Raw genomic sequence first — 17386 nt, forward strand, 5'->3', positions numbered from 1 at the left:
TCTTGGACTTAACCTGAACCACTTGCAAGATCTGGGTTGTGCGGAAGGGCTTTATTTTATTGGTCATTACTACCCTGCATGCCCTGAACCAAACTTGACATTAGGAGTTGGCAAACATACTGACAGTGGTTTCCTTACAATACTTTTGCAAGATCAATTAGGTGGCCTTCAAGTTCTTCATGATGATAAATGGTTTGATGTTACTCCTATTCCCGGAGCTCTAGTGGTAAATGTGGGAGATATGTCTCAGGCACGTATTATTTACTTCTGATCCTAAACGATAAAACTACTTACAGTAAATCCTTAAGCTATAATGGATCTATCTCTCTAGCATTTTAATTTGGAAGGTTTATTTGATCAAGATTATCTTATCTGGTCTCGTTTGTTGTTGAGCAGATATTAAGCAATGATAAGTTCAAGAGTGTATATCACAGGGTACTGGCAAAGAATGTCGGACCAAGAATTTCAGTTGCTTGTTTTTTAAGATCACATTTGGAGCAAGGAACTACTTCCTCTAGACTGTATGGGCCAATCAAGCAGTTACTGTCAAAAGAAAATCCCCCAAAATACAAAGAAACTACAAGCGATTATGTTGCTAAAATCTACTCAAAAGGAATTGATGGGAATTCTGGATTGCATTATCTCAAACTATGAATATATTTCAGGCATGGTCTACAATTTCTCAGTTTTTCTGCATTCGTTACTCTTGGACAAGCAGAGTGTATTATATAATGTTGACCTGTTGTCTTTGAACTTTGTCTCAGTACTCCATTTATTAATCAGACAAAGTGGTGAAATTTGGGGAAACATTGTCTCTCTCCTTTATTTCTTGTTTTTAAACCAAGCTGAGGACAGCAATACGATGCTGTCTTGATCTTTTGTATGTCCGAATCTTGTTATTGATTCTTTTGTATTAGACGACACAAGTATTACACAGTAAATTTTGTCTCTACCTCTGGTCTCTTTTAATTGTGAACTAATCTACTATAAGCAACTCCTGCTACATCACGGTTGAGCAAATCATAATGATCAATTTGAACACTTGAGTTTGATTGCCTTATGTGAATAAGAACCACCCTTTTTACAAAGCCTAAATTTTTTGTTTATAATAAATTCTGTATTAGGCGGTGCCACATAATGGGCCTATTAGAGGGTAGTCCAGTCTATAAGAATGAAACGGCCCATTAAAGGGGTTGATTGCCCTCTAAGCTGCATTTCTAATGTCAGTGCTCGTCAATCAGTTGTGTTGCAAAATTGTGAAACCGAAAATAGGTATGACAGCAATTGGAGGACCTTCGGCCAAACTGGATCCTGAAAGAATGAAAGAGCTGAAAGCGTTTGATGACTCAAATGCTGGTGTCAAAGGATTCGTAGATGCTATTGAGTATCCCCTAAATATTTATGCGACCGCCTGAGGATCTTGCCGAGGAGTTGCACTCCCGGCAGGCTGATATGGCAGTTCCAGTCATTGATTTAAGTGACATCCAGAAGGACAAGCGGCGTAAGGAGATTATAGAGGAAGTAAGGCTTGCATCGGGGAAGTGGGGCTTTTTCCAAGTGGTTAATCATGAAATTCCTCTGGGTATTTTTGATGAGATGATTAATGGGGTACGCTTGTTTAATGAGCAAGACCTTGAGGTCAAGAAGAAGTTCTACTCTCGGGATCTTACGAGAAAAGTGAGATTCAACTCCAATTATGATCTATATAGTTCGAGATTTGCTAATTGGAGGGACACGTTGACCATTTCCATGCCCGATCATCTTGACCCTGAAGAATTGCCAGCTACTTGCAGGTATATAATCTGACTAGTTACCTGAACTACCCTGCTTTTGATTTCATTTTTTCTATTGTTCTGTTTATTTAGTTGAACAACCTTTTAATATCCTCTGTAACTTTTTAATATTTTTCCAAAAGAAAAGAAAAGAAAAATTCAATGGATGTTTCTGTTATATGATTGGGTCATACTCATAGAAGGGCAATATTGGAGTACACTGAACATATGAAAAAATTGGGGAACTCTTTGTTCGAGTTACTATCAGAGGCACTTGGCCTAAAAACAGACCACTGAAGATCACTGGGCTGTGCTGAAGAATACACCTTTAGCTGCCACTATTATCCAGCATGTCCTGATCCAGAGCTGACTCTAGGAGCTAGCAAGCACACAGATCCTGGAATGGTGACTCTACTGCTGCAGAGTCAAATTTGTAGCCTCCAGGTCCTTCAGGACGGTCAATGGGTTAATGTACAACCAATTCCTGGAAGCTTGGTAATAAACATGGGAGACATTCTTAAGGTTTGTTTTTTATTGGGTAGATAAACACCTTTGTCCTTGTATTACACTTATCTTTTCTTTTTTCTAATAATTCACTTTATGGTGGCAGATTATATCAAATGACAAATTTAAAAGTGTGGAACACAAAGTAATCGCTAACCGTGATGGACCAAGGATTTCTGTGGCATGCTTCTTCACTGGAAGTATCTTCACGCCATTAAGGACTTACAGCCCAATCAAGGAGTTGACATCAGAGTACGACCCTGTACAGAATAATCCATACCTAAATAACTAACTCAACCACCTTACAGCCTGTCAATAATCACCACAGCACAGCCCAACAGAGCCTAACAGCAATAACTAATCATTAGCCAATCATTGTCCATCATTGCTGGTTCAATCATTTCCATTCATTTATTTCAGCAATATAATCCAATGTACAGAATTTATCTACCAATTAGATTTAGACATTTAGCTAATTCTAGATATCTTTTTGTATATAAATTCACTCTGTAGCTGAACATTGATACTTGAGAAATAAAATACAGAGCAATATTTTTTCTCCAATATTTGAATTCAAAACTGTTCATGGTATCAGAGCCTGCAGGTTCGATTCAGAAACTTTTCTATTTATTCCTTTGTCTTTTCCATTAAACCTTCTTGCTGCATTTTCATTGTTCTCTGTTCTATCTTGAAAATGGATGATAATACCACTGCAAATAATGGTAAAATTAATGATTCTGATCCGTTAACTCTTGTCAACTCCGATGCTCCTGGTCAGTCTCTAGTGAGCATTAAACTGAATCCTGGTAATTTTTTATCTTGGAGTAGATCTGTTAAGATTGCTTTAAGGGCAAAGAATAAGCTTGGTTTTATTACTGGGTCTGTTGCTAGTCCTGAACCACTGCGGTTAATTATGAAACTTGGGCTAGAACAGATAGTATGGTTATATCTTGGCTATTAAATTCCATGTCTGAAGAAGTAGCTGATAATTTTGTTTTCTGTCCTACTGCCAAGGATTTGTGGGATGAAGTTACCCATAATTATGGCCAAGTTAATGGTCCTCTTGAATTCCAAATTCTTAGAGATCTAGCAAATATCGTTCAAATACCAAATCTGTTAATGAATATTACTCTTGTCTCAAAAGAAAATGGGATGAATTGTCTTCTATTAGAACTCTACCTGTATGCACATGTGGAGCTGCTCATTCTTTTTCACAGCTTGAAAGAAAAGATAAACTAATGCAATTTTTGATGGGACTCAACAATGAGTATGATAATACCAGAAACAATATCCTTATCATGGATCCATTGCCTCCTGTTAGTCAAGCCTTCAGCATGATCCTGAGTGTCGAGAAACAAAGGGAGATTCATCACCAGCCCATTGAATCATCAAATTCTACAGCAATAATGCTCACTCATCAACCAATCAGCCTACTGTAGCTTATCGAAGAAACAATCAGAGGGAAAAGACAAGGGAACCACAGAACAAGGCTGACAGATACTGCACTCACTGTAAAGGAACTGGACATACAAAAACAAGCTGCTTCAAGTTGATTGGATATCCAGACTGGTATTTTGATCCACAGAAGAGGAAGGGCAAGCAACAAACTGCAAATTTTGCTTCCGTTCATAATATTGTTGCATCAGAATCACCACTTGACATTCCAGCTCCAACTGCTCCTGCAACAATTAATGACACAATCAGTCCTCATCTCAGTCAGTTTATTCAGCAAGAAGTGAACAGAGCAGTCACAGGCAAATCCATTTCTCACAACCCTGGTACATCTGATGCTGCTGCTAATATTGTTCAATTCTCAGGTAGCATTCTACTTTCCCTCATCTCTGGTATTGATTTTAATGATAAAGGTAACTGGGTTATTGACTGGAGCAACTGATCACCTCACTTATAATTCAACCTTTTTTGTTTCCTTGCACATCTTACCACAACCCAAATTCCTTAAGCTGCCTGATGGAACAGTTAAAATAGTGACACAATATGGAAAAGTGATTTTAAACTCTAAGCTTACATTGCATAATGTCCTATATGTACCCTCCTTGAAATGTAACATTATCAGTGTTAGCACCTTAACTAGTACCTGCAATTTATCTGCTCACTTATTTCCAAATTACTGTTTCTTTCAGGATATGCAGACTGAGGTCACCATTGCTTCTGGTATAGTTGTGGCAGGCCTATACTACTTCACCAAAGACTCTTTTACTTTTCCAGCAACAATCAAATTCAACAAAAGACTCAGATCGTCCCAGCCACAAAGCTTTCTTATGGCACTCTAGATTAGGACATTTGTCTTTCAAAAGATATCAGCATATTGCAAATTTACCTAAATGTGATTTTTCATCCTTTATATGTCCTGTTTGTCCTCTTTCAAAACAGTCCAGATTACCATTTTATCCAAGTAATTCTATTTCAGTTCATGCTTTTGATCTTTTACACATTGACATTTGGGGGCCCTATGGGGTCAAATCTATTACAAATGCTTTCTATATGCTCACAATTGTTGATGATATGTCAAGATATACCTGGACTTTCATGTTACATTCAAAAGCACAAGTTCACCAAGCCTTAACCACATTTTTTAACTTTGTTCAAACCCAATTCAATAAAAGAGTCAAAGCAATCCGAACTGATAATGGCAGTGAATTTATTAATTCCAGTTGCATTTCTTTGTTTGAAAATTTAGGCATTATTCACCAAAAATCCTGTGTGTATTCCCCTCAACAAAATGGAAGAGTTGAGAGGAAACACAAAACCTTAGTTCAAGTAGCCAGGTCCTTAATGTTTCAATCTCATCTTCCTACACATTTCTGGTCTGAGTTGCTCCTTACTGCCACATATATCACAAATAGATTACCTTCAGAACCCCTTCATTGGACCTCTCCATATCAAAACTTATACAATAAAATCCCTGACCTTTCCTATTTCAAACCATAGGTTGTCTCTGCTATGCCACAGATGTTACCCCACACAAAACCAAATTTCAAAAGAGAGCTTCTCCTTCAGTATTGATTGGCTACTCAAACCAACATAAAGGGTATAGATATAATCTCGAGTCCAAAACCCTTTTTCACTCAAGGGATACTGTCTTTCATGAGCATATATTTCCCTTCTCCAACAATCATCCAGAATCAGTTGCCCACTCTTCCTTGCCAAAATACACCATAATCTTTCTTCTTATTCCCAACCTTTACAAACTGATACACCTTCTCCACCAGCACCTCAAGCCCCTACACAGCACCTTACACCAGAACATACCTTACCAGAACTAGACTCACCATCACCAACGAACCACTTGAACCAAACCAAATTCCTCAACCTGATTTGCAAATAAGAAGGAGCACAAGACAACATACAAAGCCAAGATGGTTGGATGATTTTGTTGCCACAACTAATACCAGCAGTATAGCCTCAGCTGCTACATCCTCAGGTACACAAACATCTTTACTCTCCTTTTCTCCCACAATACCTCACCATAATTTTGTTGCTCAAGTGTCAAATATTCAGGAACCTAAGTCTTACAGTCAAGCCAGAGGTGATAGTAAGTGGGTAGCTGCCATGGAACTTGAACTTAATGCCCTGGAACAAAACCAGACATGGGTCATCACTGATTTGCCAAAAGGAAAAAACCAATTGGGAACAAATGGATCTACAGAATCAAACATAATCCTGATGGGAGCATAGACAGGTATAAAGCAAGGCTTGTAGCTAAAGGGTATAGTCAAATCCCTGGAATTGACACTGACACATTTTCTCCTGTTGCTAAATTGGTAACAGTCAGAACCTTCTTATCTATTGCTACTGCAAAGTCATGGCACATTCACCAACTAGATATTAACAATGCATATCTTCATGGTGAAATTACTGAAGATATCTATATGTCACCCCCACCAGGCTATCACAAAGTCCCTCAAGGCAAGGTTTGCAAATTATTGAAGTCCCTCTATGGTCTCAAACAAGCTGGGCGGCAATGGAATAAGGAATTTACTTCCTTTCTTTTATCTTTGGGCTTTATTCAATCACCAAATGACCATTGCTTATTCACACAAGGGTCTGAAAATAATTTCCTAGCTTTATTAGTTATGTTGATGACTGTTTAATTGCAGGAAATAATTTCAGTCTTATTTGTGATCTCAAACAATCCTTGCATTCCAGATTCACTATCAAAGATCTTGGGAAAGCCAAATATTTTTTAGGCATTGAAATTGCTAGATCACAGCATGGAATGATTCTTTCTCAACAGAAATTCATCACTGATATCATCTCAGACACTGGTTTATCTGCAGCCAAACCAGCACAAACTCCATACATTCAGGGCACCAAGTTAACAGCTAATATGGATAATTTACTTCCTGATCCTGAACCTTTAGAAAATTGCTTGGTAGATTACTTTACTTGTCACTCACAAGGCCTGACATTTCCTTTGCTGTACAGCAGTTGAGTCAATATATGCAAAGTCCTTGTTCTTTCCACTACAAAGCTGCTCTGCATATTGTAAAGTATCTTCTTGGCACCTTATCTGTTGGATTATTTTTCCCAAGCAATAACAACTTTCAAGTTACTGCATATTCAGATGCAGACTGGGCTGCTTGTGCAGAAACCAGAAAATCTGTCACTGGTTTTTGCATCTTTCTTGGAGATTCTCTCATTTCATGGAAATCCAAGAAACAACAAACTGTTAGTAGATCATCTGCAGAATCAGAATACAGAAGTATGGCCTCTACAGTTTGTGAAATTCAATGGCTCTTCAACCTTCTTCAGGATTTTCATATACCTATCACCCTCCCCATACCTCTTTATTGTGACAATAAAGCTGCCATCCATATTGCTTCTAATCCTGTCTTTCATGAAAGGACAAAACATATTGATATAGATTGTCACATTGTTAGATCCAAATTATCCTCCGGGTTTATAACTACTCCCCACATCTCTTCAAAACGACAACCAGCTGACCTTTTCACCAAACCACTTCCATTTCCTACCTTTCATCATTTCATTCTCAAGCTGGGATTGGCATCACTCTCCCCATCTCCACCTTGAAGGGGGGCTGTACAGAATAATCCATACCTAAATAACTAACTCAACCACCTTACAGCCTGTCAATAATCACCACAGCACAGCCCAACAGAGCCTAACAGCAATAACTAATCATTAGCCAATCATTGTCCATCATTGCTGGTTCAATCATTTCCATTCATTTATTTCAGCAATATAATCCAATGTACAGAATTTATCTACCAATTAGATTTAGACATTTAGCTAATTCTAGATTATTCTCTTTTTGTATATAAATTCACTCTGTAGCTGAACATTGATACTTGAGAAATAAAATACAGAGCAATATTTTTTCTCCAATATTTGAATTCAAAAACTGTTCAGACCCTCCACGGTATAGAGAAGTTGCGTTAGGTGAGTATCTTTCCGGATTTTATTCTAGGCCGCTTGAGGAGAAATATAATCTAGATTACTACAAAATGTGATGATACTGATAGCTAACTGAGGACAGTTTCATTTTGTTGCAACATAAATAACCAGAGGTATTGTTATGCCACTGTAATTGAACTAGTCGAGTAAGAAAATTCGTTACCTTAATAACAGCAATAGCATTTGTAATATATCTTTAAGATTTTTTAAAAAAACCTTGCTGTGTTCGGTTTATGTTTCCAAATAAAAATGACTAAGGCTCCGATTTAAGATAGTTAATTTGGCAGTAATTGATTTTTGCAGACATAAACTAGGTAGCATAGTCTATACTCGACAGTTCCAATGGTTAGGTCTTTTCTTTTCTTTTTCAATCATAACTCCAAACCACGAAACCAAGGTGGGGTTGTTGCATCAAGTGTCAACAAAAATCTTATTCTATAGTTTCTTGTCACAGAACTAAACTAGAATAACTCAGTAAGTTAATCAGGAACAGGACAGACGGGATCTCCTTTTGCCCCAACTTTTGTTCGATTGTCTTGTTTGAAAATCTTATTATAAATCCTGCTCAGAAAAAACAAAATAATTCTAATAATTTTATTTATCTTGTTTTTCAGTCAATTGCTTGCTGTATTGGATGTTAGGTGGATACATGTTTGTTTGCCGTTTACTACAAAAAAGGAAAAAGAAAAAAAAAATCAAAATATTAAACTCTAGCATGTAATTCTTTTAAAGGTAGTTTAGATTGATAAAATATGAAATCCATGAATTTTATAATATCTATAGAATGTAAATCCATGATCGTGAAATCAATGGAATTTCGCATTCCATCCTTTGGTTGGAAAAAAACATAATCTATGAATTTACAATTCTTCTTTAGAATAAAATTAAATGGTTTAAATTACTTTATTAATAAAAATTACAGAATTAAAAAATTCCACGATATCTACGACAACTTTCCACTGTAACTTAGCTGGGATTCTAGTAAGTCATTCTTTACAGTTATATTTATAAAATGAAGTTTGTAAATTTTTAATTATAATAAACGCGATAAAGTGCATTGATGTAAATTCAAGGGAGGATGAAATTATGGATACTGGATCCAGCCTTTGATTCTAATTTCTAACGTCAATTGCTGTAATGTAGAGAATCGATTTTGTTTTACGTTTTGTTTCAGCTTGCATTATATTATAATATAGATTCTGCTATTTCTTGTTTATTATTTTATTGCTCACTGTATGTAATTAAGAAAATGTAAGCTTACATTCTACCTTAAAACACTTTTAAAATAGAAAATCTCTTCCTTTCAACTTGGGAATCATAGCCAATAACCAGTTAACAAAGATTAAATTAAGTATACAAGACAAAATTGAATCATTAACTACTAGTTTCTATAAATTCATTTGTAATCATAGAAAGCTATCACAGAGTGAAAGAAATAGAAATCATAAGCAATACTAAAATGGAATTTGGTTACGATCGTAAGGAAGAGCTTAAGTCTTTTGATAACACAAAACTTGGTGTTCGAGGACTTGTAGATGCTGGTGTAGTAAATATTCCCAAGATGTTCGTTCGATCGTCAGATGAACTCACTGAGGACCTCGACCACCCTCGGACCACCCACATTGGTCTTCCGGTCATCGAACTTACTGGTCTTTTGACCTCTAATCGTGGGAAGATTGTTGATCAAGTCCGGAGGGCATCGGAGGAATGGGGATTTTTTCAGGTGGTAAATCATGGAATACCCTTAGATTTGCTGAATAACATGATAAATGCTGTACGGAAATTTAACGAGCAAGATATTGATGTAAAGAAAGAGTTTTATTCTCGTGATACAAATCGAAGAGTGAGATTTAACAGCAACCACGATTTGTTTCAATCTGAAAGAGCTGATTGGAGAGATACATTTTCTGTTTCTATGCTTAGATCAGACCATATTGACCCAAATGAGTTACCTGCCATTCTCAGGTATTTAATTAAACTAATGTAGAGGTGATTCCAGTAACATAAATTTTTCATTTAACACAGCTAATTATTTGTTTATGTTTATAGAGATGAAGCTGTTGAATTCATAGATCAAATCGGAAAAATTGGAGACACTCTCTTCGAATTATTATCAGAAGCTCTTGGTCTGAAACCTGAGTACTTGAAATCTATAGAGTGTAACAAAGGCCGTACCACTGTTTGTCATTACTATCCAGCATGTCCTGAACCCGATTTGGCCATGGGAGTAACTAAGCATACCGATAACACATTCCTGACTGTTCTTGTTGAAGACGAGACTGGTGGTCTTCAAGTGCTTCATGATAATAAATGGGTTGACGTTCGACCTATTCCTGGAAGCTTGGTAGTCAACATTGGAGACCTTCTTCAGATAGTGTCAAATGACAAGTTCAAGAGCAACGTGCACAGAGTGCTCCCAAGCCGTAGTCCAAGAATTTCAGTAATAGGGTTTTTTGCAGGACGTGTAGCTCCACCGGCAAGATTGTATGGTCCGATAAAAGAATTGTTGTCTGAAGAAAATCCTCCGAAATATAAAGAAGTCCTGGTTAGTGAATATGTTGCAAGGTTCTTTAAAAAAAACTCCATGAGAAGCCAAGCCTTGATGATTACAGACTCTGAAGCTGCTAATAATACCTCCAGGATTAAACAAAACTATGTGTAGTGTCACCGTCACCAATAAATGTGGTTTCACGTTGTATTTGAACCATGAAATTTTCCAATTAATAAATAAAACGCTGAGTTTGTATTTAAAAAAAGAAAATTGCTCAGATGCACAACGAAAATAAAAGAAGAACAATTAATTTTTTTTTATTCTGATAATCAATGGATTATTAAATATATTAAAAAAAATCAAAAAATAAAGGAAGCTCGGGTGTTGGAATCATTGATAACATATCATTTTCTGATACTATTTTCAAAAGAAATTCCTTGAGAATGCCGATATCAAATGGCTTCTCTGATTAGATAATTGATTCATTTTACCAATTTGAAAAGAAGTAACCACCAAATTGTGGGTTTTTGGTGGATTTCTGTCTGGACCTTCTAAATGCTTTATTAACTGTTAGAAAAAAGAAAGAAAGAAGAAAGAGAAAAGAAGTGGGTGCGTAAAGAGAAAGGAACTTGAATAAAATAAAAACCCATTTGTTGGTAGGTCATACAAAGGAATGGGAAACACAATTTAGATTTTCCATCACTTATTTTTCAACTCAATTTCAGGTATGGGTTATTGTCAAAACCATTTGTTCAACCATTTTGACAACTCGTGTTTCATTTTCAATTTCTCAAATTCAACTAAACTGTAATAAAATATACAAATTAGAAAATACTTAATTATATAGATAATAAAATAATTTGATTACCACTTGAAAAACCGGTTATGTTTTATCCTTTTTTACATAATAAATGAATATTTATATTCTAATTTACATTAATTTATTTTCAAAAAAAATGTTAATTCTTATTGATAAATAAATATTAGATACTAATATATTTTTCAAATATACTAAATAAGTATAAAAGATATCAAATTAATGTATGTTGGAATATGTGGGTAATCCCACATCGAATAAATACAACTAAATGAAATGGCATATAATGTGAAGGGTGAACCAACCAAAATGGCTTAGACCATTTTGTGTTAAAGGTAAGCCCAACTCATTATAAGCCCAATATTAAATAAATAATTGAATTGGATTTGATTAATTGCTCCTAGGGCCCAGATTCTCAATAATGTATAATAATAATTTGACTATTAAAAGATCTTTGAGAGAAATAATTTTTTCAATATGGTTGTAAGCATATACTGTGCAAATAAATAAAGAAAAAGAGTAATTTGTGATTATTAATAAAGGCGATTAGGAAAATAGATTGCAGATAAGTTGTGTTGGCGTAGACTGAAAGCGTTGTCTCCATTTTTTAAGAATGTTTTGTACACTTTGTTAGCAATAATTGGTTCTTTCTTTACCCTTTTTTTCAGTGCTCGCATAGGAGATTGATAATGATTCTGTCCTTCCTTTAACCCCTTAAGATAGGATTTGACCTTGGATCTAACTACCAACCCTAATATTTAAAAAAAAAAAAAAAAATTTACCAACGGCATTAACAGTAAAAAGATTGAAATATAACTGCCGAAATTAGTAATTAATTGAGATTTTTGTCAACAACCAACAACTTATATCAAACACATCTCACTGTTCGTTTGACAATTATCAAATTCACAAAATGACTATCAGAAGTCCTCTTAAATCTTAAATTTGATAAATCAAAGGGAATCGAGTGAACAATAGAGGTGAATATGAATTTTCAATTAACATTCATTTTTTAAGTAAATTTTATTAATGATTTTAAAATTAGTGTGCTGTGCAGTTGTACACTGGTATTTTAATGACCAAAATCGCTGCAAAAGCAAAAGTGAACTGTCTCTCCTCGCATTACGAATTAATTAAGATCAGTTTCTTTGAAATTGGACCAAAAATGGCGTCGATAACAAACTTCAATGACTTGCTCAACTTCTCCAGGTAAAGTATGCCAATACCAGATCTGCTCACGCAAGTTGACTCTCGATACTTCCATGGAAATTGCGTACCGTTCTTTGTCTTTATTATTATATTCAGTTTCATTATTTATTTATTTATTTATATTATATTTTTGCGTTTCAAAGTCTCTCTACAGTTTGCTTTACCTGTCCCCATTTTTATAATCATTTCTTGCTTTAACCTTTTTTCATGTCCTCTTCTCCCTCTCTCTTTCTTGAAATATTTTGCTTTGCTCGCAATTTTGATTAATTTTTTCTTTTACTATTCAATTTTTTTTTATCTGGGTATGTCATTTTGCTCCTCCTTCTGCATGCTTTCTTGTGTCTTATTTCGGTAAAGATTGGCCTTTGGAGTTGACAGGTGTTTCATCTTGAGTTCCTGAGTGATTGAGGGGAAATGGTATTTTCGTTGATCAATTCAGAAGCTGAAATTTACTGGTTTTGGTAGAGGAAAGTTTAAAAAAAAAAAAAAATGAAGGATTTTGCTGGGACTCCAGGAACTGTGACCGCGCTTGCTTTGAGGATTTCGCAGTGTATTTTTGCGGCCGGCTCAATTACTGCCATGGCCACCACCTCCACTTTCTTCAATTTCACTGCTTTCTGGTATTATTCGTTCTTTTGACCATCCTTATATGATTATTAGATGTTTGAGCTGCTTTTGAATTCAGCTGTTGTAGTCCATTCTTTAGGGGTCATTGAAATCGAAATTTGTCGTTTCAGTCTTGACAAATAAAATTCAATCGATTAATAGATTTGGAGAAGTTGACTCGGGCAATCTGCAGCGAAATTAGGTTTCTGTATTCCAAATTTCCAATAATCAATAATGCATGATTTAATTTAAGATGCATAATTATTTCCTTGATGATGTTTCATTCCCTAAAATGTCATAGCTGCACAATTAGCTTGATCGCTGAGGAAATTCAGATTTTTCTTATGAAAAAAAAAAGTTATGAATTCAAATATTAATTAACTGGAAATTTTAGAAGGGACTGTGACTTCTATGGCTTTTGCTAGTGACAAAAATCGTTTATCATATTTGGCATTTGCTACATTATGAATTTATTAGAATTAAAATGAGAAAAATTGCACCTTTTTCTATTGCTAAAGAAGTTACTGAAATTAGCTTGAACATCCTTTGTTCCTAGCTAGTTTCTTTCCCCTTAGAGGATGGCACTATATTTACAATTGTTCCAGTGAAAACCCGAGGCCTTAATATATGTATGCTCCCAAATTCTTTGCCGTTGAACTTGGGACTCTTTCTATTGTGTATAGGGATGATCTCAATAATAAAAAAAAGGAACATAGAGGAAAGAAATTGTGCCTTTTTATTTGTAATGAGGATGTCAAAACTCTAAAGCTATGAAGTCGAATAATGTTAAATCCAAATGCTGCATTTGATTATCGAAATACCTCTCTGGTTTACTTTTATGTTAGTCTATTCTTGTTTTGAGCCTATTGGATCATTAGTCAATAGTACTTCTCAAATGCATGGGGCAGACTGTTTTAAACTTGAAGGAAGGAGGTGCTAATTAGTTATAAAGTTAACAGTTTTCATGACTCCGAATTTTTAATTTTTAGCTGCATTAGCACAAAAAAAGTGTGCTATTGCTTGAATGAACATATTTATACATAAATATATCTGTTAAATACAGTTGAAATTCTATTGGAGTTGCAATCCTTGTGAAGGTGAAGTATTTTGTGATTGTTCATCTTATGGTTAATTCTTATTAGATGCTTTTTGATTGACTTTCTTTCAGTACCTCCATTTCCTTCCTAGTTTTGCTGTTATGTTATTGTAGTCTTTGAGCTATGTTTTTATGCAGTCTTATCTGTAATCCATGGAATTATACTGCAGCATAGTGCTATCTTCATCTTGTTTTGTTTTTTTTTTTTTTTTTGACATTTAATATTGATCATTTATTATTAAGATAAAAAACGAGCAATACAAATGGGAACAATATCCCAAGTTCGAAAACAAGCCCCATGAGAAACTGATTTAGCTAATACATGAGCTATATCATTTGCTTGTCTTCTTATCCAAGCCAAGGTGACATTTGGCAATTGGACTAAAAGAAGCTTACATTCAGAAATAACTACTCCAAACTCAGACCAATCTTGGACAGAATTTCTCATAGCACAGTAAACCTGCAGACAATCGGTCTCAATTTGAATCTTCAGGCTGGAGTAGCTCGATATCAACCAAGACAACACCTTTCTTAGCGCCTGAGCTTCTGCTACTGCTGGAGAAGAACAACCTTGCAATGAAGACGTTGCTGCTGATACAAACCCCCTGTTGCAATTTGAAATGACAGCGCCGACAGTTCCATGGCCAACAGAGGGAAAAAGGGTAGCATCAAAATTGATTTTAAAAGTACCAACAGGTGGTGGGAACCATTGACTACCTGCAGGAGCATCGGTACCTGTACCTGAACCTGACAGCTTCAGCTAGGCTTTCTTCCAAGATGCGAGCATACTTCTGACTCGAGTAACCACAGGATAAGGTCCTTCTTCCACTTGATTCCATTTCAGCTCATTACGGCTTGACCAAACACTCCATAGTCCCATAACAAAACTTTCAAAAAATTCGTGCTCCCACACCTTGTGTAAATGTTCCAACAATTGTAAGAAACTTGGAAAATTCCCAGTAGTAAGCTGAATACCGAAAAACTGCCAACAAAATCTCACTCGTGGACACTCGACAAGAGCATGGACTAACGTTTCAGTGTTACCACAGTAATCGCATCCTGTATCAAGCTCCAGTCATCTTGTTTTGTTATTCCCACAAATTTTTCCTCTCTAAGCATGCCATACCATTTGGTCAATCATGTTTTGGCTAGGCCCATTCTGCAGTTGGAAAAAATCTACCCAATTAACATCACTGCACGCAACAGTCAGCATCTTCAAAAAGTGCTAAGAACGTTGATTATTAGATAACTGATTCATACTCCACTGCCACTTAACTTATTTTGCATGTATGCACCCAGTCTTATAATAAGTCGAATGCAAAGCCCAAGGTAGGAAATGTAAAAAATTTACTCCTCTTTTTTTTTTTTTTGCAGCTACCTAATAGCTTCAATGGGTTTACAAGTCATATGGAGCTTTGGACTTGCATTATTAGATGCATATTCCTTGGCCCGGAAGAAGGTTCTGCACAACTCTATCTTGGTCAGCCTTTTTGTAGTTGGAGACTGGGTCAGCCTCCATAACCTTTACTGTTCTCTAATCATTGGTCACCAAATCAAAAGATTTTTGTGTTCATATGGTTGTTGTTTAACAGCATACGTTTCCAACAGGTAACGGCAACATTGTCTCTTGCAGCAGCTTCCGCCTCAGCAGGCATCACAGTGCTCTTGTTTCATGATGCTGGAAATTGTGGTTATTTGGGCGAATGCCAACGGTACGAAGTGTCTGTGGCATTGGCCTTTTTAAGCTGGATAACCATTGCAATATCATCTCTGATAATGCTATGGCTACTAGCGGCAGGTTAGACAATTTCTTGCTTGTGATAAAGAATTTGTTTCTGAACACTAAAAAACCCATGTGTCATAGAAGTTTTCATTATTCTACAGTGTCAATACGAAAAAGAAATAGAATTTGTTTCAAATTTTACATTCATTTGGATTCGGATTTATTCTTTTTCTATTTTGCAACAAAAAGAAATGGATAGCTGATTGTGATCACTGATCAATAGATGGAACTTCCACAACATTGTAATGTTTGAATAGAAAGTATTATAATTACAACAAGTTTACATTTTCTTCCAAAGGAGTCGTTTTGTCTTGGCATTATCGGTTGGCAATATATGTCTGGAACTGCATAAGATTAGTAGAGGAAAGGTTTTTGTTTCTTAGCATTTGTTTGTACCAAAAACCAGACATTAAGTTGCTCTTTTTTGCTTACTATCATGTTTGTCCTGTTTATGTATACTCTCTGTAGGTCAATTCCTCTGTCATTATCCATTACCGACCTTCCTACTAAACAATTTAAACAAATAGAACTGTCTTATCATCTAACTACCCTGTTTTTTTCTCTGTATCTTGAGCCACCTTTATCTTTGTCTAGTTGAAATCAAGTGCAACCAAGAAATGTTTTGCTATATTTTAATTCCCAAGTATGCAATTTATAAACTGATTTTTACTGTTAATACATGTAGGACTGTATTATTCTACTAGGATTTAACTGAGATTGGAGAATGATGATTATATATGTCAAAAGGCACGTTGGATTTAATTGAGATTTCTTTTGTTTTTATTCAAAGTAAGCTTTTATTTGTTGGCATTACGTTCTTGAATTTTTATTTTTATTGAAGTAAAATCCTTAATTGTAATGACTATTTTTTATGTATTACGTTATTATCGAATATATTTCTTACCATTACCATTAATGATTTCCATTTTCCGTTATTCTCAGTTAATTTAAAATTTAATTTTTATGTAAATAAAAATTGAAGAATTCAATATTGATAAATAAAAATTTAATCTACAAGTTTAAAAATTCAGAAGCTTAAATATGCGACTGAGAAAACTAATACTAGCACGAGATTCTATAATAAGAAAGTAAACAACTTGTATTTTTCATTCTCAAAATATGGTGAATTGAACTTTGTAGGACAATTTGAGGAATATGGGGATATAATATTTGAGATGCTTAATGCAAGAAAAAAGGAAATTCATCCCTAACTTTCATCGTCAGACAGATCAAAGTATGCTTATTCCCAACACCAAGTTAGTGGGTTGGTAGCCCACTTCTGACTTTGCCCTAGTAAATCGCTGGTATGTTAATTGGTGAAACTATTTCCGTTAAATTTATATAAATTATAAATTATTTTTAATTTAATATTAATTTCTTAAAAAATTATTAAATTGAAGTAATAATTATTGGTCCTATATAAAGGGTAAACGTGAAAAAATAAATTTATTATCTCTGAAACCATGTAATAAGTATTTTGAAATAAACTATTTTCTAAAATGTGACAATCACCGTGAAATAGAGATAGTATATGAAAATATGATATTGAAAAAAAGGGATCTGATCGCTTTATTTTGCCCCAACACTAAATTAAAATATGGCATCCTCAAAAAGAAACAAACCTAGAGAATTTGACAAATGATAGGCATGCATAATAGTCAGTGATGACTTA

General features: G+C 35.0%; 2 protein-coding genes and 2 pseudogenes across 4 annotated transcripts; all 4 read left to right on the top strand.

The window, feature by feature from the left end:
* Window positions 1-4: 4 nt before the first annotated feature.
* Window positions 5-723, top strand: LOC149492198 (1-aminocyclopropane-1-carboxylate oxidase homolog 1 pseudogene; annotated as a pseudogene).
* A 15-nt stretch (window positions 724-738) lies between these two features.
* Window positions 739-2752, top strand: LOC149492199 (1-aminocyclopropane-1-carboxylate oxidase homolog 1-like; annotated as a pseudogene).
* Window positions 2753-8981: 6229 nt separating this feature from the next.
* LOC105632232 (1-aminocyclopropane-1-carboxylate oxidase homolog 12) lies at window positions 8982-10685 on the top strand. The gene is given in 3 exon segments (XM_089716803.1): window positions 8982-9677; window positions 9762-10282; window positions 10285-10685. Coding segments are annotated over 3 exon segments (1074 nt in total). The 5' UTR covers window positions 8982-9171; the 3' UTR covers window positions 10332-10685.
* A 1175-nt stretch (window positions 10686-11860) lies between these two features.
* On the top strand, window positions 11861-16011 carry LOC149492200 (CASP-like protein 5B3). 3 transcript variants are annotated; one of them, XM_089716806.1, is made up of 5 exons: window positions 11861-12000; window positions 12078-12229; window positions 12608-12849; window positions 15306-15438; window positions 15540-16011. In XM_089716806.1, the coding sequence occupies exons 3-5, from the start codon at window positions 12719-12721 to the stop codon at window positions 15732-15734; spliced, it is 459 nt and encodes a 152-aa protein (XP_089572932.1). In that variant the 5' UTR covers window positions 11861-12000; window positions 12078-12229; window positions 12608-12718; the 3' UTR covers window positions 15735-16011. The 3 variants fall into 3 exon arrangements, with proteins under 3 accessions (XP_089572932.1, XP_089572933.1, XP_089572934.1); XM_089716807.1 differs by having other exon boundaries at window positions 11873-12000; window positions 12066-12229; XM_089716808.1 differs by lacking the exons at window positions 11861-12000; window positions 12078-12229 and having other exon boundaries at window positions 12383-12849.
* Window positions 16012-17386: the final 1375 nt, after the last annotated feature.

This window comes from Jatropha curcas, unplaced genomic scaffold, assembly GCF_041381405.1.
Source record: "Jatropha curcas cultivar XTBG-Jc1 unplaced genomic scaffold, XTBG_Jcur_1.0 HiC_scaffold_82_pilon, whole genome shotgun sequence".
NCBI lineage: Eukaryota > Viridiplantae > Streptophyta > Magnoliopsida > Malpighiales > Euphorbiaceae > Jatropha > Jatropha curcas.

Bases quoted from the DNA above. Each gene is read 5' to 3' on its own strand.
- LOC149492200 (XM_089716806.1), top strand. From the start codon at position 12,719: ATGAAGGATTTTGCTGGGACTCCAGGAACTGTGACCGCGCTTGCTTTG. The intron at 12,850-15,305 runs GTATTATTCGTT...TTTTTTTTGCAG, and splicing joins TTCAATTTCACTGCTTTCTG to CTACCTAATAGCTTCAATGG. The intron at 15,439-15,539 runs GTCAGCCTCCAT...CGTTTCCAACAG, and splicing joins TTTTTGTAGTTGGAGACTGG to GTAACGGCAACATTGTCTCT.